Here is a 26,766-nt window from a genome sequence, read left to right as displayed (position 1 = left end):
GTTCAAGGCCAGAGCACAGCGAAGTGGCAAGAATTGGGCTCTGCACGCTGAGCTGTAGTGTTCAATTTCTGGATACCAGAGTTCACACCGTGCTCCTAAATGGACAAACAGGTTTTAAAAAGGCAAAGGAAGGGCCGGCACTGCGGCTCACTAGGCTAATCCTCCGCCTTGCAGCGCCGGCACACCAGGTTCTAGTCCCGGTCAGGGCGCCGGATTCTGTCCCGGTTGCCCCTCTTCCTGGCCAGCTCTCTGCTGTGGCCAGGGAGTGCAGTGGAGGATGGCCCAAGTGCTTGGGCCCTGCACCCCATGGGAGACCAGGAGAAGTACCTGGCTCCTGCCTTCAGATCAGCGCGGTGCGCCAGCCACAGCGTGCCAGCCATGGCGGCCATTGGAGGGTGAACCAACAGCAAAGGAAGACCTTTCTCTCTGTCTCTCTCTCACTGTCCACTCTGTCAAAAAAAAAAAAAAAAAGGCAAAGGAAGAAGTGTGGCCTCTCCCGTCCCTGGAGATGCTCAACATAGTCAATGGGATGGCGGGGAAGGGGCGTGGTCTGCCACAAGGTCAGAGTGCAGCAATGACAGACTTCTGGAATCTTCTGATTTGGGCACATTTATTTTGGGCACAATATAGTTCATTACAGAAGGAAAGGGAAAAACTGAAACTTCCATTTTGCTCTGTGGCTTTTTCAGACTTCGCGCTGCGTAAGACCCGGTGTGGCACGGGGTGCTCGGCCGGCGGCAGCTCAGGCGTAGCCCACGAGGCGCGGGCTGCTGGGGAAGGTCTTGCGCATGCCCAGGCACTTGTCCTTGTCGATGCAGAGGGTGTTGGCCTTGATGGCCAGCTCGTGCTCCAGCCGGGACTTGGTCATCACCAGCAGCTGCAGCGTGTCCTGCGTCTCCCGCAGCCTCAGCTTGAGGGTCTGCAGGGTGTCGTCAATGGTGAACACCTCGTTCACGAGCCTGGGGCGAGGGCGGGGAGGAAGGCACGGTTGACTCGGCCACTCAACACCGAGGCATCCACCGCGTGGGCGGAACCGAGCTCAGTGCTGGGAGACAGCCGCCGTGAGCGAGACAGACAAGGCTCAGCCTACAAGGGGACAAAGGCACCACAGAGGCACCCAGCGAAGAGTGCCGAGGGGAAATCAGCAGGATGTGAAATCGCTCTGGGGGTTCCTCAGAAGCTAAACACGGGCTTGGTATAGAGGCTGGCAGTCCATACCCAGAACTGAAAGCAGGTGCACAAACCAAACCCTACACACGGGTGTTCACAGTGACACTATCTACAGCAGCCTAAAGGTAAAAGCAACTCAAATGTGCATGGATGCATGAATGGATAAGCACAATGTGGCCAATCTGTACTGTAAAATAGGATTCAGCCACTTGTAACAAAAAGGAATGAAATACCAACCCATGTTACGATACGGGTGGACATTGAGGACATCAGGCTCAGAGAAAGCAACCCAAGACAAAAAGGCCACATATCGTGTGTCTGCATTTCTATGGGATGTCCAGGAGCTGCCGCTGTGGTGCAGTGGGTAAAGCTGCTGCCTGTGATGCCAGCGTCCCATATGAGCACAGGTTCAAGTCCCTGCTGTTCCACTTCTGATCCAGCTCCCTGCTAATGCACCTGGGACAGCAGCGGAAGATGGCCCAGGTGCTTGGCCTCTGCCACCACGTGGGATGGAGCTCCTGGCTTCAGCCTGGCCCAGCCCCAGTTATTTTGGCCATTTGGGGGATAAACTAGCCGATGGAAGAGTTCCCTTTGTCTCTCTCTGCCTCTCTCCCTCTCTTTCAAATAAATCCACAGAGACAGAAAGCAGGCCAGTGGTTACCAGGAGCTGGGTGGGGATTGCTAAATGAGTATGGGATTTCCTTTTAGGGTCATGAAAATATTTTGGAACTACATTGAGGTGGTGGTCACACATCACAGATGTACTAAGTGCCCTGACGGCAAATTTTATGTGTATTTTATCACAATTTTAAAAACCAGGCTAACAGGGTCAGCCTCGTTTAGACACAGTGGCCACTCTTGGAGCCTTATGGGCTGGGGCACCACCCACTGCTGCATGTTGGCTGCAGAAGGCTCTTGGGCCCGATGGCTCTTAGCCGATCAGAGCCGCCCCACGTGGCTCATAGCCAATGGCTGATGGACACAGGGACACCAAAGGCCAGCACTTGCCGCAGGTGGGAACAACTCTATGGTGCAGTTGGTGCCCCGGAGTCGCCCATGGGATTAGCAGAGCTGGGCTCCCCTCTCCTGCTTCTCCCCCCACCCCCACCTGAGGCTCCACCTCCAGGTAACCCTGCAAAGACTCCAGAAAGGAAGGGCTCTGGGGCACAGAAGGCTGAGCATGAGTTGGCCATGTGATGACCAAGAGGGAAAAGACTACAGCAGCTGTCGGACAGGACTTCCTGTAACGCGGGAAGCGTTCTGTCTGCATGGCCCAGCGTGGAACCCACGGGTCCTATAGGGTAACGAATACTTGACATGTGGTCACTGGATCGAGTTGATTGACTGATTTAATGAATTTCATTTTAAATCATTTAAATTCCATTGCAATAACCACTTGCAGATAGTGGTTACCAAATTGGACAACACATTTCTAAAAAGAAGAGAATGAGAAAAATTAAGGGCCCTGGATATACTTCTCAGTGCACAGGGAAGCCGTATGGGGGGTGGGGGTGCTGACGCAGGGCGTGATGTGCTAATGCAAGTTTGGGGACAACCTCCAGGCTGCTGTGGGGAGCCAGAGTAGAGGCAGGAGCAAGGCTAGCTGGTTGATATCTAGGCAGAGTGTGTTGAACAGGGTACACCCAAAAGATCTATCCAAGTCCTAGCCCCCAGGGCCTGTGAACGGATGTCACTGGAAACAGGGTTTTTGAAGACATAACTAAACTACAGATCTCAAGATGAGATCATCCTGAGTGTAGAGCAGACCCCAAATCCAGTAACTGCTTTCCTGGTGAGAGAAGAGAGGGGATTTGAGACACACGGGGAGAGAAGGCTGTGTGAAGACAGAGGCGGAGATGGGAAGGGTGCACGTGCAAGCCAAGGCACACCGGGCCCCGCTGGTGGCTGGTGGAAGCTAAGGAGGGGTGTGGGTCCCCGAGCCCACGCTCACCACACGCTGTCGAGGCCAGCACGAGCTTCCCCAGCTCTGTCCTCTGAGGCAGGCTTTGCCTCCTCCACTAAGCAGGACGGGAGGGATCCTTTACGTGGAAGAGGAAGGACTCGGGCTCGTCCCAGTGGTCGTGGGGGTGGAAGCACAGGGAGCACAGGCCGGGCGTCTCCCTCATGAGATCCTGGAGAGAGGAGGCGACGCCACCAAGGGCAGAGGCCACGAGCCTGCCTGGGAGGCTGGCGTCTCGGCTCTCCTGGGCTCCCAGGACAGGGCAGCTACAGAACCATGCCTCACCGAGGAAGGAAGAAGATGCCACCAGGGTTGGTGGTGTGGCACCCTGGGTTAAATGCCACCTGCCACGCCAGCATCCCATAGGAGCGCCGGTTCAAGTCCTGGCTGCTCCACTTCTGATCAAGCTCCCTGCTAATGCGCCTGTGAAAGCAGAGGATGATGGCCCCAGTGCTAGGGTCCCTGACCCCTACGTGGGGGACTCGGATGGAGTTGCTGGCTCCTGACTTTGCTCTGGGCCAGCCCCAGCCATTGCAGTCATCTGGGGAGTAACTAGCAGATGGTAGATCTCTCTCTGTTAACTCTAACTTTCGAATAAATAAATCCTTTAAAAGCAGCAGCAGCGCCGACCGGTGGACCTCCCAGGGACAGTGCCCTGGACCCTGAACCCCAGAGCCTGCCCAGGGCTCCCCAGACCCGTGGGACTAGATGTCCCGGCAGCACAGGGGCCCGTGTTTCAGACCTGGGTTTCCTTCCCAGATCCTAGGGCCGCCCCCGCCCCGGCCCCTGCCACTCACTTGAACTGCGGGATGTCCCTGCACAGCTCCACGTTGGGCCGCCGCGTGCGGCACTCCAGCCTGCTCTGCGCCACCTTCAGCGGGCACTCCTTGGCCATGATGGACCTGTCCAGCAGCATGATGGTGTTCTCTGCCTGAAAGATCTCCTGCAGCGTCTGCGGGGGGGACGGGGGGTGGGGGACACAGGGCCGTCACCACCCACCAGGCCCCTCGGGGCGTGGAGGCAGTGAGGCCAACTCAGGCAGCCTCGGCTCTGCTGCCTGAACTTTGACCTCCAACCTTGAGCGGCCATGGGACAGAGACCTCGCTCACTCATCCCAAGCTGACCCTGGGAAGCAGCCTCAGGTACGTCTGGTTATCAGGGTGCTACGGATACTGGGGATAGGCAAGTCCCCCGAGAGCTTAGTTCTGACCCTCCAGTGTTGGCCAAGCAGTGTTCAGTGGGCCGAAGATGCAGGAATCATACACCTTGAAGATGAACACAAATGACCAAACCAAGCTAACGTGTAAAGCCGGCATGATGTGATTTAATCGGAGCTGGTATCTTTTCACAATCTCGGGTCCACCTTTCTTATAAGTAGGTCAGGGAATGAGGGAGAGAGAGCGAGCGAGGATGAAAATCGGAGGTGGGAAGGACACACAGCTACCTACTTACCTGTAGGAACACTGTCCCCAGTGTGATGCTGCCCCCGTACGCTACAGTTTATGAAAACCCAAGTCCTGGGAAGAAGGCAGGAGAGAGGCAGCTCTGGGACCGGGAATGTCGCACATCTTGATCTGGGTGTAGGTTTCCTCGGTGAAAACTCATCAAGTCGCACACTTGACCCCAAGACTGTCCTAAGGCTCCCCCAGCCTCGGTGAGACCCAAGGGCAAGGCTGTATGCTCTCTGCTCCTGCCAAGCCCATGAGTGACACCTGGCCCCGACGGCCCCCATATCTGGAGGGGTGGGCTGGTGTGACCCATGCCGAGGAGGAGCTCACACCTTCATTTGCCGGAAGATTCGGTGCCACTCAGGGAGCCAGCCCCCTCACCGGCTCCACCAGTGACCCCTCGGTGGGGTCACAGCTTGAGATAACCTGCTCTTTTTTGCTTAGCGTGTCCACCAACAAGAGGACGGCTTGCAAATATCTCCTACCACTTCTACTCCGTCCGTATAGAGAATGAGGAGTTCATGAGACTTCAAAAAGCTTGTAGAAAGTGGATTTAAAAGTTTATTTTCGGCCGGCGCCGCGGCTCACTAGGCTAATCCTCCGCCTTGTGGCGCCGGCACACCGGGTTCTAGTCCCGGTCGGGGCACTGGATTCTGTCCCAGTTGCCCCTCTTCCAGGCCAGTTCTCTGCTGTGGCCAGGGAGTGCAGTGGAGGATGGCCCAGGTGCTTGGGCCCTGCACCCCATGGGAGACCAGGAGAAGCACCTGGCTCCTGCCATCGGATCAGCGTGGTGCGCCGGCCGCAGCATGCTGGCCATGGCGGCCATTGGAGGGTGAACCAACGGCAAAGGAAGACCTTTCTCTCTGTCTCTCTCTCACTATCCACTCTGCCTGTCAAAAAAAAATGTTTATTTTCATGCAGAAAAAAATAGTTTTTCATAATATACATTTTCCACAAACTTTCTGAAGTCCCCATTCCAAGACCTTCCAGGCGGAGCCCTGGTTGGAAAGGTCCCTCATCAAAACATGGGGTCTGGAGAAGGGGGCGGGGTGCTGGGGAAGCGAATGAGGAAAGATTACTGATGACAGAATGCAGACAGCTCGGTAGGTCCCAATTTCAGACAAGCCACAAAGCACTCTGCAGCGTGTGCCCTGTGATGGACTGAGTGTGGCCCCCCAAGACTCATTTACTGATTCCAATGTTGGCATTTAGGGGTTTTCCTAAGGTGATTGGGTCATCGGAGTAGAGGCCTCATGAATGGGATCTGTGCCCCCACCAAAGACACCCAAGGCAGGCATTTGACCTAGCAGTTAAGATACCTCTGTTCCACACTGGAGAGCCTGGGTTCAAGTCCCAGCTCCAGCTTCCTGCCAACAGACCCTGGGAGGCAGCAGTGCTGACTTAAGTCACTAGGTCCCTGCCACCCCCCTGGGAGAGCTGGGTTGACTTCCTGGTTCCCAGCTTCTGCCCACTCCTGCCCACCGTGGACATCTGAGGAGTGAACCAGCAGATGGGAGATTTCTCTGTCTCTCTCTGCCTCTTGAATGAACAAATTGCAAAAACATAAATTAACAAAAGAAGCCAGAGAGCTGCCTCACTCTCACCATGTGAAGAGACAATGAGAAGCTGGCAGTTTGCAGTCCAAAAGAGCCCCCACCCAGAACCCAAGCACACTGGCACCCTGGACTGCAAGAAATAAACGTTACTGTCCACAGGACACGCTGTCTGTGGTAGATACACAGCTCAACGTCTCCGTGATTACTTGAGAAATACTGACAGTAAATATGTCGGTGTTTGATCCGACACTCATCTTTAACATCCCACATTTTCGCTTGTTAAATCTAGCAATCCTCTTAGTAGTAGTAGCACAACAAGGGTTAATTCTAAGAATGCATGAGCCACGTGGGGTCTGGAAGCCTAGGTTTTAACCAGTTCCCCAGTGATTCTGTGTGCCCTGACAGATAAGAACAGATAGGAACAGAGCTACGGCCCTGCCCTCTGATTCTTACGTAGAGGAAACTGATCGCACATGAAAATGTGGGTACTCTGGAGGGGGGTGGGTACTACAAAGACAACAGCCAGTTCCTGCCTTCACAGAGCGTGCAGTCACATCATTTGCCCCTTTTCCTGAGCTGTAAGATGTTCAGAAATTAATGTCTCTTGGGGAGAACTTTCTAGCTAGGTAGGAACCATACGCTACAAGTACCAAGAAATTACTTTAGATATAATTTCTCCAAACCAACTACCGTCCCAGCTTCCCTATCTAAGAAAAAGTCCTAGAAAGCTAGCATATGGCTCCCCTGAGAGGATGAAAAACTGCCCGCTTCCTACCGGTGGAGCTGAGGTGGGCAGCAGTGTTGGGGGTGTTGGGGGGGAAGTGCCCAGCCTTCACAGCCCACCTAGGAGGGAGGCTGGCCCCTCACCTGGCCCTCAGGAGCTCCCCTGGCCACACGCTGGTTAAACATTATCTCCTAAGAATGTCCTGTGCCCAGCATGTGAATGGCATGTAAACACTCGAGTGGGGGACACCCCTCTTGGAAGCCCTGGAGGAGGGGCAGGCCAGCAGCTCCACCTCAGCCTGGTATACAAGAGTGAAGCCTTATATAGATGAAAAATGCTGCCTGGTGCCACGTGGCCTGGGATTGCCCTGTCCTGGAAAGGAGCCTCTTACCCAACCACCTAGATGTCCCCACTGGGGAGCAGGGGCAGAATAGGGAGGGACATTACCAGTGGTCAGCTGGTGAGGAGCTGCTGCCAGTGGTACCCACCAGCCCACCCAGCCCAGCTAGCTCCCCAGTGCTGTTCCCCACCAGCCAGGGCTGCGGCCGGGGGGCTGAGGTGCCCCTAGGGCCAAGGACCTCAGGCTGCCTCACCCCTTCCTCGTCCACTTGCTCCACGGCCTGGACCCTTGCTCAGGGCTTAGCCACTGACTGGAGAGTGTTCCCCAAAAGTTCATGTCCTGCAGCTTGGTCCTCAGTGTGGGGATGCTGGGAGGTGCTGGGGCCTCTAAGAGGTGGAGCTTAGTAGGAAGTGATGAGGGCAGTGGGAGTTCTGCTCCAGGAAGGGATGAGTGGTGCTGGTGAACCCGTTAGACCCTGAGAGAGGGGCTGTTACATAGCAGCGAGCCCGACTGCTCCCTGCTCTCTGGCTTCCTGTCCCACCGTGGGGTCTCTTCCGCCTGCATACATGCCCACCACGATGCCATCTACCAGAGGGGGCTGCCCCATCAGCCACTTTCAGCCTGCAGAACTGTGAGCTAAGTAAACCGTACGAGGTGGGCACTCGGTGGATCGGTTAAGACGTCACTCTGAATGCCCGCCCACGTGCCACATTACAGTGTTGGGCTTGAGTCCTGGATTCCCTCTGGATGCCAGTTCCCTGCTAATGTGCACCCTGGGAGGCAGCAGGTGATGGCCCAAGCGCTTGGGTCACTGCCACCCACATATGGAGTTCCAGGACCCTGCCTTCAGCCTGGCCCAGTCCCAGCCATTGTAGCCATTTGAGGAGTGGACCAGTGGACAGAAGATCTCTCTCTCTCCAACTCCTCCTTTCAAATAAATAAAATAAATCTTTTTTTTTTTTTTTTTTTTTTTTTTTTTTAGAGAGCTCTAGATTGAACAATTAGGAGGAATATCACAGGAGAAGGCATGAGGATGTGGTTTGGAGATAAAAGACCACAAATGCTCAAGACGCTTGGGGCAAACCCTTTACCCCAAGAACTGAGCAGAGGTAAACTGGTCTCTTTGGGGCCACGGCCTGCGACACCAGCATCCCATCGAGTCCTGGCTGCTACCCCTCTGATCCAGCTCTCTGCTAATGCACCTGGGAAAGCAGTAGAAGATGGCCCAAGTCCTTGGGTCCCTGCACCCATGTGGGAGACCCAGATGAAGCTCCTGGCTCCTGGCTTTAGCCTGGCCCAGCCGTGGCTGTTGTAGCCATTTGGGGGAGCAGATGGAAGATCTCTCTCTGCTTTCAAATAAATAAAAAATAAATCTTTTTCTTCTTTAAAATTCTTCTCTTCACACAGGTCAAAGAGGACGACAATCCCCACAGCCAGAAGAGACTTGACATTTTCTTGTCAAGTAACTTTTTGGGTTTTTCTAAAAGGGAGATACCTAAAAAAATATAGCTCGAACTTGGCTGCACAGTGGAATCACCCGAAGTTTTCAAAACCTCTGCCACCTGGTCCACCCTCAGAGGGGCACTCGGGGCCAGGGGTTCTCGGAGGCTCCCTGGGAGATTCACAAGGGCGGCCAGGGTCTCGGCCATTGCTGCGGTTACATGACCTTGGCAGGAGGGGGACGAGTTCACGGCTGCAGGCAGGGACGTGGAGCTGCCCACCGAGGCCGTGTCCTGGCAGGAAGACCCACGTGGGGTGAAGTCCCAACGCAGACCGCGGGAAGGCTGACCTGCCTGCCACGTGCTGCTGCCTCAGCCCCCATTTTCAGTTTCTGGGGGAAATCAGCAATCAGCAAACTGCAAACCTGGGCAAGTCCACCCCTTGGCCCAGAGCTGTGTCCTCCTCCTGCGTTGGCCCAGTGATCCAGAGCCCCACCCGGGCAGCGAGGAGTCTCCAAGCACAGACAGCCTTCAGAGGGAAGGCCCTGGGCCAGTCTGCATACCCCTGAACTCGAGTGCCTCATACTCAAGGTGCCTGCTGCACATACGTGCACACACGTGAGCACACACAGCACAGACCTCCCTTTGCAGTCACCCGCCCCACCCAGCCTTCGGAGATGGTGTGTCTCCCACCCCACAGGCTGTGTCCTCTGGGACGCTCCTTCCCAGATACAGCCACACGGTTCACGCCCTCCCCTACTCAGGCTGGGGCTAAAATGCCAGGAAGATCTTCCCAGACCACCCTATTTTAAATTGCACCCCCTACAGCGGCCAGCACTCCTAACTGCCTGTTTCTCTGCTTTATTTTCTCTAGAGTCCTTATGCCATCTGACATACTATGTCAGGAGGGATTCGAATGTTTCACTCACTTCTGAGTCCCCAATGCCTACACCAAATCAGTGCTTGGAACATAACCAATGATGATGATGATGAGGGAATCTGATACTTAAAAACAGCACTTACTGTGGGCCACTTTGCTAAGGGCTTTGCTTGTATTGATCAGTTAGTAGGTGCTCCGTGAATACTCGTTTCCATAGGGATGAATCCATACCGTCGGGTATGTGGTCAAGATGGAAGTAACAATGTGGGCACAGACTGCCCGGCCCTCCCAAGGTCTCAGCTCCGTGCACCTTGGGCACACGTCCCAGGCTCTCTGAGCCTTTCTCATAAAGCTGGGATCATCATCCCTCCCAGGCCACAGCGTGGAGGCGAGGCTTGGTGAGACAACCCAGCAATGCAGTTAGCACAGGGGCCAGGACAAAGTGGTCCTGAAAACCTTGGGAGAGCATAAACCCCATCGCAGTCTCGGCACAGAGCTGGCAAGACACAAGCACCTTGGTGCCCAGCTCCGCCAAAGGATGGTGTCTCTCCCACAGGCACATGAGCAAAGGTGCCGCAAGCCAGTCCTCACAGCCTCCCACCACCTAGCGTGATCTCCCACAGACACAGGGACACTCACAGAGCTGACAGCCCTTTGTCCAGTCTCCAGGCTCTGAGGGGCTTTCCCGGGCCCCAGAGGCTCCACTCCAGTCCCCTCTCCAAGAATGTGAACTTTTCTACTCCATTAATCCACAGAAGGGGGAAAGGACTCGGGGGCACAGCCTGGTCTGTCCCAGCTGCCAAGTAGGCAGGGTCGCTGGTTGGCCCAGGGAGTCGCCCCATCAGAGGAGTCTCTGTTCCCAGGGTTTGGCAGGCTGGGCCTTCCAGCTCTAGCTGGAGCAGAAGCCCAGCTGGGAAGAGGATGGGTGGGCAAGAATAGGCAAGAATCCCTTTCCAAGCTCCCAGCTCTGAGCCCAGCACCCAGCAGGCTGCCTGCCAGTCAAGGCGACTGGGGAGGAGCAGGCCTTGTGCCCCCAGGGACAGGTCACTCACTGTGACCATGAAGACATGGGTTCAGGTTCCAGCTCCTGCCCTAACCCGCTGTGCGACGTGCCTGGATCACATCCTCTCTGTGCCTCAGGCCATCTGTCCTCAGCACCTGCTGAGGTCTTCGGAGCTGCCAGTCACTGCGCAGGGCACTGCTTCTTAACACTGGCATCACCGTCACAGCTCGCCCACAAGGTTCTTGTGAGGACCGAACGGGATAGCCTGGCGGTGATGGCTAAGGGGTGCCCAGGCCGGTGGTGAGACGTTATGTCTGGGTGTGCCTGGGAAGGCATTTCTGGAGGAAATTCACATCTATATTGATGGGCTGAGTGGGCACATCCAAGGCGATGGGCACCCCAGATTCACTCAGGACCCCAGTAGATCAGAGGGGCAGAGGGGCTCTCCCGGCGCATTCCGCTGGGGCTGGGACACTGTTCTTTGTGGCCGCCATGGACATTGGAGCTCTGGGCCCTGGGCGTCCAGACCAACACCATTGGCCCCAGATCTTCAGGCCTTCAGACCCAGGGTGAACGAATCGCCAGCTTCCTGTGTCTCTAAGCCCTCCTTCTTCACATGGCTCAGAGTCCCGGTGCACAGCCTTGCAGTCTCTGTGGGAATGAGTTGATCGTGGCCCCTGATGCTCAAAAGCAGCCACAGACAACAGGAAAACGCCTGGGCGTGGCTGTGTCCCAAGAACGTTCTTTTCCACGCCAGGTAGGAGGCAGAGATCTGGCCCCTGGGCCGTTGGTTTGTAAGCGCTCTAAGCTGCCCATCTCGGAGGCTGCCGCTCCTCTGGGGTTCTGGATCTGCAGGGCAGAAAACCGCTCCTCCAGTGCATCACTGCTTCAAGTAGGGTCCACGGACCAGCATCCTCGGACTCAGAGAGCTGGTTAGAGGCACAGACTCCCAGGCCTCCCCATTTTGACAAACTCCCCAATGACTCTCATGCGTATTCAAACCTGCATGTGGAGAATGATAGGGTCCAATCTGCAGCTGGGGGCAGACCTCACTGGCTGCCCTCCGGAGCATGGAGAGCCTGGCACGGTGCACAGAGTGAAGAGGAAAGATCCCTCCCTTGCAGGGTTTCAGCCTGCACGCCCTGTGAAATCAGAAAGGGCCGCCCGGGAGAGAGGTTTAGGGGCCGTCATTCTGGGCCCAAAAGCCAGCGCCACCATTGCTAGGCATGTGGCCTTGGCAAATCACTGAACCTTCCTGGGCCTCAGTTTCCCCTCCTGTGTAATGGACATCTGGGCCGACCCCAGATGGTGACTGCAAGGACTGCTTCCCGTCGCACCTGCAAGGTGTTTCGTGCTGGGCTGCACACGGCCAGCAGCCACAGAGCTGTATTCTCCACCTTGGTGCTTCTGTCCGTCCGTCTGCCCATCTACCTGCTTACTGTTGTCCTTCCTCTCTCTTAGATTAAACCTTACGCCAGGAGACCAGGGTTTAGATTAAACCTTACGCCAGGAGACCAGGATTTCTGAACCTTGGCATGACTGACACTGGGGCTGGATGACAGGTAGGGTGCCCTGGAGAGCTGTCCTATGTGGGGCAGGGTACCATGGGGAGCTGTCCTGTGTTGGGTAGGGGGTCCTGGGGAGCTGTTCTGTGTTGGGTAGGGGGTCCTGGGGAGCTGTCCTGTGTTGGGTAGGGGGTCCTGGGGAGCTGTCCTGTGTTGGGTAGGGGGTCCTGGGGAGCTGTCCTGTGTTGGGTAGGGGGTCCTGGGGAGCTGTCCTGTGTAGCATAGGGTGTCAACCAGCAGTCCTGGCCTGTCTACTGGATGCCAGCAGCCAGTAGCACACCCCCGATGGGTGACAACTGAAGCGTCTCCAGATGCTCCTAAATGACCCTGGCGGTGGTGGGAGGGGAGGGGAGGGGACTTAACGCCTTGTTTGAGAACCACTGCCGTAAGTGGTACATACAAGGGCACTTCAAAATGTTCCTGCAAGGTGGCATTAAAAGAGAAGTTTATTTTGGTGCAAAAATATTTTGAAATCCACGCATAGTTTTTTCAGAATACAAATTTTCCATGACTTTTTGAGACTGATTTATTTGAAAAGCAGAGTTAGAGAGAGCGAGTGAGAAATAGACAGAGATCTTCTCTCCCCTGGTTCACTCTGCAAATGCCTGCAATGGGTGGGGCTGGGCCAGACTGAAGCCAGGAGCCTAGAACTCTGGGTCTCCCACGTGGGTGCAGGGGCCCAAGCACTTGGGTGATCTTCTGCGGCTTTTCCAGGCACATTGTCAGGGAGTGGGATTGGAAGTGGAGCAATCGGGACACGAACTGGTGCCCATATGGGATGCCAGCATAGCTGGCAGTGGCTTTACCCGCTACGCCACAGTGCCCGTCCCTCTATGACTTTCGGAACACTCCTTATGTGCATGGATTTCAAATGTGTTGCACCACAGTCAACCCACTGCTCGTTCTATTTTCCACAAACACTCTAAAATAATCTGATTATTACTGTCACTACTAGGCTGTGGGGGTGGGGGGAGGGCTACATGAACCCGGCCCCCAGACTAGAGCAAGGCTGCCCACCTGCATGAAACCCTGGCTCCACCGGTTACCAGCTGGGAGGGAGGGCGGGGTTTAGGCAAGCCCTTTGCCCTTGCTTGCCTCATCTGTAGCTAGAACTAGCAATCAGTCTGTCTTATTAGGGCTGGAGGAAGGAGACGAATTCACACAAGCAAAGCTCTGAGAACCCTGGCCGCCATCAGTCAGGCTAACAGAACACGGCTCTGTCGTCCTGATGAAGTCTTCCTGCCTTTCTCTTTCCACCTGGAGCCAGAAAGCAAACTGGACCATGGTCATCTACCCTCACCCGTCGGGATAAACCCTCCGGCCCACCCACTCACCCTCAAGCCCGGCTCCAGCAGGGGGAAGGAATGAGGTCAGCCCGGGTGATGCCTGGCGATGCCTGGTGATGCCTGGCGAGTGAAAGGCCATCATCAGGTCTGCGTACAATGCGTGCAACCTCAGCTCAGCGGAAACGAGCGCTGATATCCCTGGCGGGAAGAGGAGCCCACCCAGCAGCTTTGAGCAAGCAGACGTTTGGCAGGGTCAGTTGCTGTGTCAAACCATCAGCTGTGTCTTCTCTTGTGCCAGCAGAGAGCGCTTCTAAGGCTAGGAAATTATCTTTGATGTCAGGGGATGGGGGGATGGATTTAGCATTTTTTGCCAGCTTTGGGCTTCTTACAGTTTTGTGCAACCTTGCAAATGTATCGTTTTCCAAACTGCTGGAAACCAAAGGGTTTCCAAGGAGGTGCCTGGTTCGGCGCAGATCCTCCGGCTTGGGAAGTGGGTAGGCAGCTTGGAATCCTTTCTCTGGTCCAATGGTGGAAGATTTTCAAGTTCAGCGAAGCCCAGGAGCAAGGAAAGAAGAGAGGGACCTGGGCAGGAATTCAGAACAGGAACACGGAAGAGCTGGGGCTCTCCGACTTGGCACACTTGACTTTCCGCTGGTCTTGGTGGTGGAGCCGTCCTGTGAGGTGGAGGTGTGCAGCAGCATCTCTAGCCCCCACCAACAGCTGTGACCACAAAGTCTCCAGACATTGGCAACCGCCACTGTAGGGGTCACAGAGCCCTGCTCCCAGTTCACGGGGTCCAGCTGTCTCTGACCACACCAGGCCGTCTGAGGTCAGGGGTCCTAAGTCCTGGAGGGCGTGGAGTGGACAGCCACTCCCTGCTGGAGAGGGGACATGGGTGGGCCCCTGGGAAAATCCATGGTGACCTCCATCTTGGGCCTCCAAGACTTGCTCTCTGAACACCTATCACAACTTGTCACTGAGGATGCTTACTTTTTAAAACCCTCTCTCCCTGCCTAGAACATAAAGTCCCTGGGGGCAAGGGTCTTCTCTCTTTCTCTCTCTCCACAGTTATAGTCCTGGCACCTAACTAGAGGTGCAGAGTATACCCTGCTGCAAGAGGGAAGGAATTAGCACCTGCTGCAAGCCTGGACCTAGGACATGCACCTGGGGGGCTTGCTGGGCCCCACCTGCAGAGTTTCTCATTCCACGAGCCGGGGCCAGGGGATCTGTGTCTCTACCAAGCTTCGAAGGTGACGCAGAAACTGATGATCCGAACCCCAGAGCTGTGGTTCTCAACCCTGCCTGTGGGGAGCAACTCGGACTAGACTAAGTTACTGGAATTAAGACTTATTCTCTGCATCTGCTCTCCCACAATATGGCACTGAGAAGGGAGGAAACAGCTTCTACACAGCTGCCTCCAGTTCAACCAATAAACAGCAGGACCTGCTCCTGATTGGAGGAGAGCAGCGTACTCGGCGTGTGGGTAGTAGAGTTGGGATTGGTGGAAGAGGACTATAAAGGAGGAGAGAGACAACATGCACCAGGAACACCTGAGGAACACCTGAGCAACCCCCGAGAGAGCTGGCCGGCGGTGTGCCGCTCCCCCACGGAAGTGGGGAAAGTGGCAGGGGGAACTGCCCTTCCACAGAGGTGGAAGGGACGGTAGCCAACCCGGGAAGAACCAGCAGCAAACCCGGGGAGGGCCGAGCAGACGAAAGAACAGCGCAGGGTCCTGTGTCGTTCCTCCACGAAGACGGGGAGTGACATAATGGTGCCGTGACTCGGATAGGAAACCTAGGAGGGAAGAAGCGGGAAAAAGTGGGAAAATACCGGAGAGAGAGACTAGCAAAGAGCCTAGGGAAAAGCCGGACGGAAAAGGTGCCGGAAGAAGCTATTGAAAGCCTAGGCATAGACTCGGATACGGACTGTGGGAAAGAAGTTAGGATTTAAAGTGAAAGCAAGAAGAAACTTAGACTCAGATACGGACTGCAGGTTGAAAGTGAAAGTGAAACCTAGAAGAAACTTAGACTCGGATACAGACTGTGGGGAGAAGCCAGGAGAAATGAGAGGGGAATATTGTTGGAAGAAAAGTTAGGAAACATACCGGGTAGAGAAAAATATGTTAGGGAGGATGAAGCCACGGGGGCAGGCTGAGGCGGAGACGTAAGCTAGCTTGGGATTCTTCAAGTCAGCCCGGGGAGCAAAAGGTGAAAAGCTAAAACTAGAGGCGGATGCGTAAGCCAGGTTGGAATCCGTCAGAAGGCCCGGGGAGCAAAAGACGGGAAGCCAAACCGAAAGGCGCAGACGTGAGCTAGGTTGAATTCGCCAGGTTAGCCCGGGGAACTTAGACTGAATACCGGTGGCGGAAACATGAGTTAGGCTGTGTGACTCGCGGAAGCCGCTGCGCGCAGAGAGAGTGTGCGGGGCACGAACGGGGAGAGCGCACGGGCGCTAATAGAGAGAACGCGGGGCTGGCGCGAAGGCCGTGGTGCGGGCGCAAAGGGCACGGAGACCGCGGAGCGCGCGAAGCCGGGAAGCGGCTCAGAGCCGGGAAGCCGCTGTGGGGCGAGGCGCCAAGAAGCAGCCTCGGGGCGGGCGCCGGGAAGCCGCAGGGATAAGAGAAACAGAAGTTTAGAAGTAAAATGAGAGAAATAGGGATGCTGGCAGAAAGAAGTAAAATAGGAGAGATAGGAATGCCCGGAGGTAGAGAAACAGAAAAATAAGGCCTCCCCACAATATGGCAATGAGGGCTTGGATTCGGTCTGCCTGATTAGTAAGACGATAAGCACCTGTGGGCGGCTGCAGGTCGCCGAAGACAGGCACGTTATTAACATCAATAAGTCTCCCCACAATACGGCAATGAGAAGGCTTGGATTCGGTTTGCCTGATTGGTAGGGCTTGTAAGCACCTGCAGGCAGTTCTAGCAGAGCAGAGCATGGGCTGCAGGGCACCGAACACAGGCATGCATCAGCGCCTAAAAACCTCCTCACAACATGGCAAAGAGAGGACCCGGATTCGGTTTGCCTGATTGGTAGGGCTTGTAAGCACCTGTGGGCAACTCTAGCAAGCAGAGCAGAGTGTGTGCCTCGGGGCACCGAAGACAGGCGCGTATCAACGCCAAAAATAAAAAGAAAGGGGGATCTGTGGGGAGCAACTCGGACTAGACTAAGTTACTGGAATTAAGACTTATTCTATGCATCTGCTCTCCCACAATATGGCGCTGAGAAGGGAGGAAACAGCTTCTACACAGCTGCCTCCAGTTCAACCAATAAACAGCAGGACCTGCTCCTGATTGGAGGAGAGCAGCGTACTCGGCGTGTGGGTAGCAGAGTTGGGATTTGTGGAAGAGGACTATAAAGGAGGAGAGAGACAACATGCACCAGGAACACCTGAGGAACACCTGAGCAGCCCCCGAGAGAGCCGGCCGGCGGTGTGCCACTCCCCCGCGGAAGTGGGGAAAGTGGCAGGGGGAACCGCCCTTCCACGGAGGTGGAAGGGACGGTAGCCAACCCGGGAAGAACCAGCAGCAAACCCGGGGAGGGCCGAGCAGACAAAAGAACAGTGCAGGGTCCTGTGTCATTCCTCCACGAAGACGGGGAGCGACATAATGGTGCCGTGACTCAGATAGGAAGCCTAGGCAGGGTTTAGTGTCGTTCCTCCATGAAGAGGGGGAGCAACACCTGCCCGCCCACTAGAATCACCCAGGGAGGACGTAAAAGGCTTGATGCAGCCACCTCCTGCGCAGTTAAATCAGAGTCCCTTGAGAGGCCCTGGAGACCTGGGTGAACCCAGCGCGCGGCAAAGGTGAAAACTGCTCTCTGGCCCCTTCTCTTCTGTGCCCACAGCTTGTAGGATTGGTCCTTCCTCGTGGAATAGGAAACTGAGTCGAGGGGTTACTTCCCCCAAATCCCTTTGCTGTACCAGAATTCAACCCAGGTGCCACGTGGCCAGAAATCAGACTCGAGCTCTGCCCCATTGTAACAGCTACGCCTCACCCACGGGTCACTAGCTGACCAGGGCCTCCGCCCCCAGTTCTCGCAGCAACCTGCTCCCCCACTGAGAGGCGGGGCACAGAGCAAGGACGCGCCCGGGCCAGGACCGCAGCCCGCTTCTGCACTTACCACAGGGCTCACCTGCGGGGACACAAAACTGTGGGGCCGGAAGGGGATGCAGGGCCAGGAAGAGGAAGCAGAGAGTGAAGCCGGACGCACGGGTGAGGCTGGCGGCAGGTCCAGGCAAGCAGACAGACAAGGACCAAGGGCGGGTAAGTCACCACGTGGAGGAAACTCGGAAGCTTACAGCACACGCCTGGGCCTGGGAGACCCCCAGTAGCCTCTCTTGCCTCAGCCAGGCTGTACCCAACAAGCCTCGTGCTTCAACAGGAGCCAGTCCCAGGGATTGCCCCGCCCACAGCATTCAGGCAAAGCATGTGATTGGGTATTGCCCAAGGAAAGCCCAGAAGCGGGAAGTCATGGCTCTCTGGCCTACAGGTGATGTCGCCTAACGCGGCCTGTCCCCAACCTCACCCCATGGTGACCCTCGTCCATTCTCTCTGCCTGGCCCCTCAATGTTAGCCACATTTCCAGCTCCTGACCTTGCCTCCATTTTCCTTTTTTCTACAGGCAGAGTGGACAGTGAGAGAGAGAGAGACAGAGAGAAAGGTCTTCCTTTTGCTGTTGGTTCACCCTCCAATGGCTGCCGCGGCCGGCACGCTGCGGCTGGCGCATCGCGCCAATCCGAAGCCAGGAGCCAGGTGCTTCTCCTGGTCTCCCATGGGGTGCAGGGCCCAAGGACCTGGGCCATCCTCCACTGCACTCCCAGGCCATAGCAGAGAGCTGGCCTGGAAGAGGGGCAACCGGGACAGAATCCGGCGCCCCAACCGGGACTAGAACCCAGTGTGCTGGCACCACAAGGCGGAGGATTAGCCTAGTGAGCCGCGGTGCCGGCTCCATTTTTCTGATTCCGGCGGCCCCTCCCCATGTTGCACAGGGTCCCCAGGGACCGAGAACAGGTGATGCAGCCCCCCTCCGCCCTCACCCCACAGCCCTTAGAATGGGCAATGGCTGAGCTCTTCTGGGCTGCTCATGCTGGCTCCGTCCAGCCACGGTGATGAGACCTGGGCACCCAGGACACTGGGAAGCATCCAGTCCTTGTGGCACTGAGGTGGGCCTCCAGCCAAGGACTCCACTGTCAAATGCGGCCCTGAGCCTCTTCCTGGGTGGGAGGATGGCCTGAAACAGCTGGAGACGCCTCAGATGGGGCCTCCAGAAAGCCACACTGAAATCTACCCCCCAAGGCTTGCAGGGCGTGGGCTCCCTGAAGAACCGCCCTCCTCACCAAGCCACAGTCCCATCGCGATGCACCCATCTTTCCTCTAGAAACTCGCTGCTTATCAAAGGGCACTTGGCTGCTTCGGGCAACAGTCCTGGAAGGCAGGCTCATCCAGAGCTGGGGAATGCTGGAGGTTCTCTGGCGCCCGAATCCCTCCTCCTCCGGTTTCTTGCCAGCGTCTGAAATTCCTTTCAAGCAAGATTTCTCAGCCTCAACACCACTGACATTTGGGGAGCAATCGCGCTCATTGTGGGGTTGTCCTGTGTGGTGTGGGACATCTTGCGTCCCCAGCTGCTACCACTGGACACCTGCTGCCTGGCCCCAGGCAGCCACAGCAACCAGACCTGTCTGCACACATGTCAGATGTCCCTGGGGGGCACAATCGGCTCCAGTTCACAACCGCTGTGTTAAAGAATTACTCAGGCTGCAATCTGACAATCACACGGCCACGAGTGAGACAGCCTGAACAGGAGTGAACAGCCACCCCACTGCTCACAGCTGAGTGCCCGCAGTGGGGGCAGCCGTCTGATGGGGCCAGGGGCAGGACATGGGTGACAACTGTGGCTGCTCAAAATCATCCCTCAAATGTGATCACTCCCCTGCATCAGGACACGTGGCTGTGCCTTCAGAGGCACACGGTGACAGTGTGAGTGGGATCCCAGCATGCACCATTCTGCCCACAGTCTTCAGATTCCAGTCCCTAGGGAGCCTCGTCCTGTGGTCTTCCAGGCCCACACACCGTCTGGGTGATTGTTAATTTTTTTTTTTTCAGATCAATTCCTATTTCAGCCTTTAACAAATGCTTTAGAAGTGGAATCTGTACGTCATTGCCAAAATTGGAAAGCCAGAATCTCTTTCCATTACAACAGGGCACCCTACCAACAGAGGAAGCAGACAAAAGCAATGTTTAATTCTAACAGAGCTCCGTGCTTTGTTAGAAAGGAGCTGGATGTCAGATGCGCATCCCGTTGAGTTCTGCTCCTTGACACTGCCAGAAAGATTTCAAGAGAGAATTGAGGGGAGGGGCACTCTCTCACAGGGGCCCCGTGGTGGTGAAGGGCGGTCCAGCCAGGAGGGCAGCGCTGGGGCAGGCCAGCCGGCTCCACTTCCCCAGGCCCACGGCCATTCTAGGAAGCGGCCGGCGGTAGCTTGGCCACAGGCCCCTGTGCTGGCAGAGATCAGGCTGCTTGCAAAGCGGGAAAGCATTTCCCACTGCACAATGGGTTCCAGGCCTCCTTGGACAAACAGAGGGGCTGGCAGCAGGCACTGGGGGCCTCAGACGGGTGAGGCTCTCACCCCTCGGATGCCTCAACACCACATCTTCCTCCCAGGCCTCCCTAGGAAACGCTACAGGCTGCCTGGAAATCAAAATCTTTAAGAAACTTCAGCGGAAAAGCACAGCCTTTCAAGGTTAATCCATAGCCCCTCCGTGTTCCCATTAAACTCTTTTCATGCCTTCTGACTGCATTCCACAACTGCTTCTCTGGGTTTCCTCTGATAGGCAAAGCAGAATGAGCAAACACTCAGAATTCCCAGAACACCGATGAGTGAGGTGGGCTGCAATAGGGACTAGTGGGGACTGAGGCAAATGCTCTCTGAACCCAGTCCAAAGACAGGCAGCAGCCGCCAGCTCGTGCCTGCTGCTCCCCTGTGTGAACATGGACCTTGACTTGCTAGAGCTACCACTTTTTCAAGAGCTACCAGAAATCATGGGGCTGGCATTGTTGTGCAGTGGGTTAAGCTGCCGCCTGCAATGCTGGCATCCCCTGTGAGCTCCGATTTGAGTCCCAGCTGCTCCATTGCTGATCCAGCTCCCTGCTAATGCACCTGGGAAAGCATCAGCAGATGGCTCAAGTCCTTGGGCCCCTGCACCCATGTGGGAGACCTGGATGGAGTTCCAGGCTCCTGGCTTTGGCCAGGCCCAACCCCGACCAGTTCAGTCATCTGGGGAGTGAATCAGTGGATAGAATATCTCTCGCTCTCTGTCTCTCCCTCTTGTTCTCTTTGTAACCCTGCCTTTCAAATAAATAAATAAATGAATAAATTTCCTTTTTAAAAAAAAGATATTAGAGGGGCCGGCACCATGGTATAGCAGGTAAAACCGCTGCCTGAAGTGCCGTCATCCAATATGGGCACCAGTTTGAGTCCTGGCTGCTCCACTTCCAATCCAGCTCCTTGCTAATGTGCCTGGGAAAGCAGTGGAAGATGGTCCAAGTCCTTGGGCTCCTGCACCTGCATGGGAGACCTGGAAGAAGCTCCTGGTTTGGGATCGGCCCAGCTCTCACCATTGTGCCCATTTGGGGACTGAACCAGTGGATGGAAGATCTTTCTCTCTTTGCCTCTGCCACTTCTTCTCTGTAGCTCTGATTTTCAAATAAATAATAAATCTTTTTAAAAAAGATACTGGAAATTTGAATTTTTACATCAAATCTCCATTTTCAAATATTTTGAAACTATGATAGTATGCATATTCAGTCATGCAGCTATATTCGTAACAGCCCCAAACTGAAACCCACCCAAATGTCTCTCAATAGGTAAGCAGATAAGCCATGGCCCAGCCACACCATCACATACAACGTGCGCTACCCTTACAACCCAATACCCATGCCATCCCATCCACACTTCCCCAGTCATCAGGCTGAGGAAAGAAGTCAACTTTTAAAGTGCCTGTAGGGTACGTCTCCGTTTCTGTGAGTCTAGGAAATGCAAACAATCTCTATGAAAGTAGTGATTTGTGAGAGCAGGCGGGGAGAGGCTGAGGGGCCACAGGGGGTTTTGGGGTGGCCCACGTGCCACGGCTTGACTAATGTCATGGCCTCCCAACTTCTATATGTCAAAACTTTACTCATTCACACGTTGATTTCTGAGCGTATCAGTGACACTGTAGATTGTTGTAGATTGCTTTCACCTACTGCACAAGGATCCCAGGAACAGCAGGAGGTATGGTGGGTGGGGGCTGGGCGGGAGGCAGATTTGAGACTGAATCTGGAGGGAATAACGCAGTGAAAGCTGTAACTTCCTCATGCCCGCTGGGACCAGCCTCTCGGTCAGGTACTTTACCTACATTAACTCCGGGAATCCTAATAGCAGCCCTCACTCAGATGCCTTTTTTTTTTTTTTTTTTTTTTTTTTTTTTTGACAGCTAGTTAGACAGTGAGAGACAGAGAGACAGAGAGAAAGGTCTTCCTTTGCTGTTGGTTCACCCTCCAATGGCCGCCGCGGCCGGCGCATCACGCTGATCTGAAGCCAGGAGCCAGGTGCTTCTCCTGGTCTCCCATGGGGTGCAGGGCCCAAGCACTTGGGCCATCCTCCACTGCACTCCCGGGCCACAGCAGAGGGCTGGCCTGGAAGAGGGGCAACCAGAACAGAATCCGGCGCCCCGACCGGGACTAGAACCCGGTGTGCCGGCGCCGCAGGTGGAGGATTAGCCTACTGAGCTGTGGCGCCAGCCTCAGATCCATTCTTAACTACTTCCACAGGTAGGAGCCCGACGCACAGACAGGTGAAGAAAGTTGTCCAAGCTACGAAGGATTCCCACCCCAGCTGTCAGCCTCTGAGTCTCTGCTTCTAACCCCACTGTGTGGGGTGGAAGCCAGTGTGATGACCACAGCGCCAGGATGCAGGGGCCGCCCAGAGGTGATGTGGACAACCAAACTGGGGGGTCAGGAGGGAGTGATGGAGGAGGGGACCCTTGAGCTAGACCCCTAAGCAGAGTCAGCAAAGCTGCAACCAAGGGGCCAAATCCAGCCTAGTGCCTGGTGTTGCAACTGGAGTCTCCCTGGCCCCCAGCCATGTACACAGCGTCTGTGGCTGCTTTTGCAAGACACAGGTAGAGCCGAGTACTTGTGGCAGGGACCACATGGCCTGCAAAGCTGGAAACAGCCACTCTCTGCCCTTTCATAGACAATGTTTGCCAACCTCGTTCTAGAAGATTCACAGGAAAAGTGATCAGTGAAGGGCAGAGTACAGGAACCTGTGCCAACTCGGCCTCCCCGAGAGGGCTCAAGTCTCGCCTTTCCCTCTGCCATCTGTTGCCACCACCTTAGCACAGGTGGCCTCTCCACGCTCCCTGTGTCCGCTCTTAACCTCGGCCACCCTCCCGCCACCAGGAGGAACAGAGAGATCAGCCAAACCGTGAGTTTGGTTCCTGGTGCTTTCCTGTTTCAAACCCTTTGAAGTCTCCCACTGTTTCCAGGATAAAACTCACAGCAAACCCTCCACCAGGACCTACCAGGACCCCACGATCTGAGCCTGCCGCCTCCCTCAGCTTGATCCCAGACACACCCTGTACTCCGCGTCCTCTCCCCCTGCTCCTGGGCTGCCAAGCGCCCTCTGAATCTGTTCTCCGTGGCAATCTCCCCTGCTTGTCGATTGCATCCAGCGCAGGGCCCCCGGGAGAATCTGACTCATCCGCTCCTCATGCTGATTACATCTTGCAATTATTTCATAGAAGCTTCTGTTTTGTCTGCTTCCTCCAAATCCCAGGCCAATAGTGGCAGAGCGGGTGGGCGCCAGCTGCCCCCGGAAGTCCCTTCAAGTCCCGTCAGCAGCCCACTACACCTCCCCGGATACAAGCACAATCAGAAAGGGGTGCTGTTTTGCCAATCCACACCCAAGGCCAGTCCGCTGCCCCCACCGACCCCCTCCAGCCAGGCTGCAATGTCTGTGTCCTTCCTGGCTATGCATTTTGTAGCCATCACTGCTCCCCAACCAGAACAGGACAGTGACCGTATTCACGTGGCTCCTCTCGTATTCCTAGCGCCTCACACAGCCTCTGGCGCTCAGTAGGCACTCATCACTCCCGTCGAGTTGTGGGGACAAGTTCCGTGCAGAAAGCACTCCCCTGGGTGGGGATAGGGGGTGGGTGGGCAGCACCCTGCTGCTTCTGCCTCAGATTGTGGTGCAGAAGTACCAGGAAGTGGACGGCAGAATTTGGAAGTCCTTCACTCATCAAATTCAAAACACAGCCGACCATTGAGAGGGGAGAGAGAGAGCCCACAGGTTATGTTTCCAAAGAAGCTGGTGTGGGCAGGGACAGCGGCCTCCTGGGGCTGTGTTATGGACACTCAGACAGGGAGTGACAGGCTCTGGGGGCCATCAGGGGCCAGCTGGGTGCGGTGCTGACAGCCAGGCCAAGCTCCCAGCTGCATCACCCAGTGAGCAAAGAACTTAACCGCAGGAAGCTCAGCTCCGAGCCCTGTGGGAATGGACAAGGTCATAGACCATGGGACGGAGGGGACCAGCTCCTCGGCTTGTTACTGCAAGGACCTACCAGGTGAGGGCTCAGCGGGGGGTCCAACGGGGCCCCGCACATCTGCTCACCTTGGCCAGCTGTGTCTGCAGCTTGTTCTTCACGTCCGTCACCTCGGCGATGCGGGCGTCGAAGGCCAGGTTGGTGTCGGTGAACTGCTTCCACATCTGGTCGGACAAGCTCTCCATGAGGTGCTCCACCTCCTCCCGCAGCCGGATGGAGTTGGCCCGCATGTTCTGCGAGTGCCTGATGTTGTCGTTGCTGAACTTGGCCCAGGTCTCGGGCACGGAGATCCTGCAAAAGGCCCCAGGGCAGATGGGACGCTGGGACGCAGGTGAGGGCCCTCCTGGGGTGGGAGGGCCAGGGTGATTGGCAGCATCCCTGGCCTTTGCCCGCTAGGAGCCGACAGTGTTCCCCCGCCCCCATCAGTCATGACAACCGGAAGTTTCTCCAGACATTGCCAAATGCCTACTGGAAGGCGACACACTGGAGCCGGTTGACCACCACTGTCCTGACCCACCCCTCATTTCACAGAGCGGGCAGCGGCAGCCTCGAGGGAACAGTAGCTGTCAACAGGGCACTCAGAGATCTTTCCCCGGGTGCCCACCACCACCACTCAAACCCCAGAGAGGCCGAGCAGCCGGCGCTGGGCACGGTGGCCCAGGCCTCCCCTCTGGGTGCTGAGCCGCGGCCACGCTCCTTTGGCTGACTGATCCATTCCAGGAACGGTCTTTGGGCACCTGCCGCCTGCCAACCTCGTCTGAAGCACTTGGGATAGAGCCACAAACAAGAGTGGAGACAGCCCTGTCCACGTGGGGATTCATTTCCAGCGCCGGGAGCTCAACGACCCACCAAGGAGGTATTCACTCCTGGGCCATGGAGGGATTTGGAAGCTGGCTGATGGGAGAGACGAGCAGAGCCGGGCCATTGTGTGCCAGGGAGTGCAGCCGAAGCAGATGCACAGATACAGAGCCCCTCACCCTCGGTTCCGCTGCTGCTTGTTACCCACAGTCAACTGCGGTCCAAACAATATTAAATGGAAACTCCCAGAAATAAGTAAATCATAAGTTTGAAAGTGACTTTTATTACAGTATATTGTTATAGTCTACAAAGTCTACAAATTATTAATCTCTTACTGTGTCTAATTTATAAGCTAAATTTCATCATAAATGTTCATATATATATATATGAAAACACAGATACACAGGGGTCCCAACACCATCTGTGGCTTCAGGAACGTAAGCCCCACAGTTGAGAGGGCGATGTACTCCGAAGTGGGGAGGGCTCCTGGATTAGCAGATGTGTGAACTGTCACCAGCCCAGCAGTGAGGGCACAAGCAGGGGTCACAAGAGCCCTGGGAGAGGACCCCTGGAGGATCCCAGGCCTGGGAGGAGGGTGAACCCCCACATGCGACATGTCAGGGACTCCCTTGGTTTAGACAACACAAAGTTCTTTGCGGCAGCCCACATAACCACATAAATCCTTGCAGGAGCCAACCAATGGGTGCCGGGGGTTTGCTCCTCTGGGAAGCCTGTGAGAGGGGGACACGTCCTGTGAGCTGGCTTCAGTCCACTAGAAAACTTTGCAAGGTCTTTTCCAGCCTGAAAGTCAGAGCTACACAGAGAGAGAAGGAGAAGCAGAGAAAGAGAGAGGCCCTCTATCCACTGGTCCACTCCCCAGTTGGCTACAACGGCCTGAGCTGTGCCGATCTGAAGCCAGGAGCCAGGAGCCTTCTCCGGGCCTCCCATGTGGGTGCAGGGGCCCAAGGATTTGGCCATCTTCTACTGCCCTCCCAGGCCACAGAAGAGAGCCGGATCGGAAGTGGAACAGCCAGGACTCAAAGTGGCTCCCATATGGGAAGCTGGCACGGCAGGTGGCAGCCCCCCCCGCTACGCCACAGCGCTGGCCCCAGAGCCTGCAGTTTTAAACAAAGCCGACTTTGACGCTCAGGCAGCAAGAAGAAAGGAACTGTCAGCCATTTAGAAGCACCCTTAGGTTGCGTGGGGAAGAGAAACTATAAAACTCGTCCGTGATGAGATAGTTTTTGCACGGCTTTTGCAAGAGTCAAAATCAAGCGATAAATACATGCTCTGGCCCTGGACACAGTCACTAAATGTCCCCCGTAACCTCTCCAGACCTGGCCCTGCTTCCACAAAGCCCTGAGCTAGCACAGCCACGGAGCTGTCAGTCAGCGCTATCCAGCCCTGGCCCTGCAGCGGGAGTCGCTGGAGGAGGGGCTTTAAATAGCAGGCCCCGCCTGGCATGGAGCTCAGAGCCAGGTGCCAGGTTCTGGGACAGCGGCCCTCCCAAGGCCCCGTGCACGTGGGCTGCCGGGGCTAAGTGTGGCTCACCCAGCCAGCACCCAGGGGCGTCCGCCCTGTCAGGAAGAGGAGGAGGGTGCCGGGAGTAATCATTGCCGCCGAGCCCAGAGGGCCATCTCAGCATTTTCATCTTTGTTAAGATCCAGGAAGTGATCCAGGCTTGGACCAAGCAGACAGGCCAGGAACCTCCTCCCTTCGTCCAGCACATTCTTTCTTAAGCTCAGCAAGTACTGATCGCACAGCCGTGCAGGCCAACGGCACTGCCAAGTATTTGGGGAAGACAGTGTTTCAAAGGAGCTTTATTTAGGTGCAGAAAATTTCAAAAATCCATGATTTTTTTCATAAAATGCATTTTCCACAAAATTTTCAAAGACCTCCTTATAATGCATGCAATTTTTAAAAATTGCTTCAAAATAAGCTTATCTTTTAATTCTATTTTCCCAAAACTTTTAGAAGAACTTTGTATGTGCCAGAGACGTATAAAGAGATCA

At 55.7% G+C, this 26,766-nt stretch overlaps 1 protein-coding gene across 1 annotated transcript in view; it reads right to left on the bottom strand.

Moving 5' to 3' along the window:
• Nucleotides 1-591: 591 nt before the first annotated feature.
• TEKT5 (tektin 5) overlaps nt 592-26,766 on the bottom strand; it is a 39,641-nt gene continuing 13,466 nt past the window's right edge. The window contains exons 5-7 of the mRNA XM_002711748.5: nt 24,025-24,247; nt 3,928-4,082; nt 592-959 (exon numbers count right to left, since the gene is read on the bottom strand). Coding sequence (XP_002711794.2) covers nt 743-959; nt 3,928-4,082; nt 24,025-24,247 — 595 coding nt within the window. The 3' untranslated portion in view covers nt 592-742. The remainder of the gene's footprint in view (nt 960-3,927; nt 4,083-24,024; nt 24,248-26,766) is intronic.

Source organism: Oryctolagus cuniculus, chromosome 19 (assembly GCF_964237555.1).
Source record: "Oryctolagus cuniculus chromosome 19, mOryCun1.1, whole genome shotgun sequence".
Classification (NCBI taxonomy): Eukaryota; Metazoa; Chordata; class Mammalia; order Lagomorpha; family Leporidae; genus Oryctolagus; species Oryctolagus cuniculus.
The sequence above is the reverse complement of the archived record's forward strand: the minus strand, read 5'-3'. Positions and strand labels throughout refer to the sequence as shown.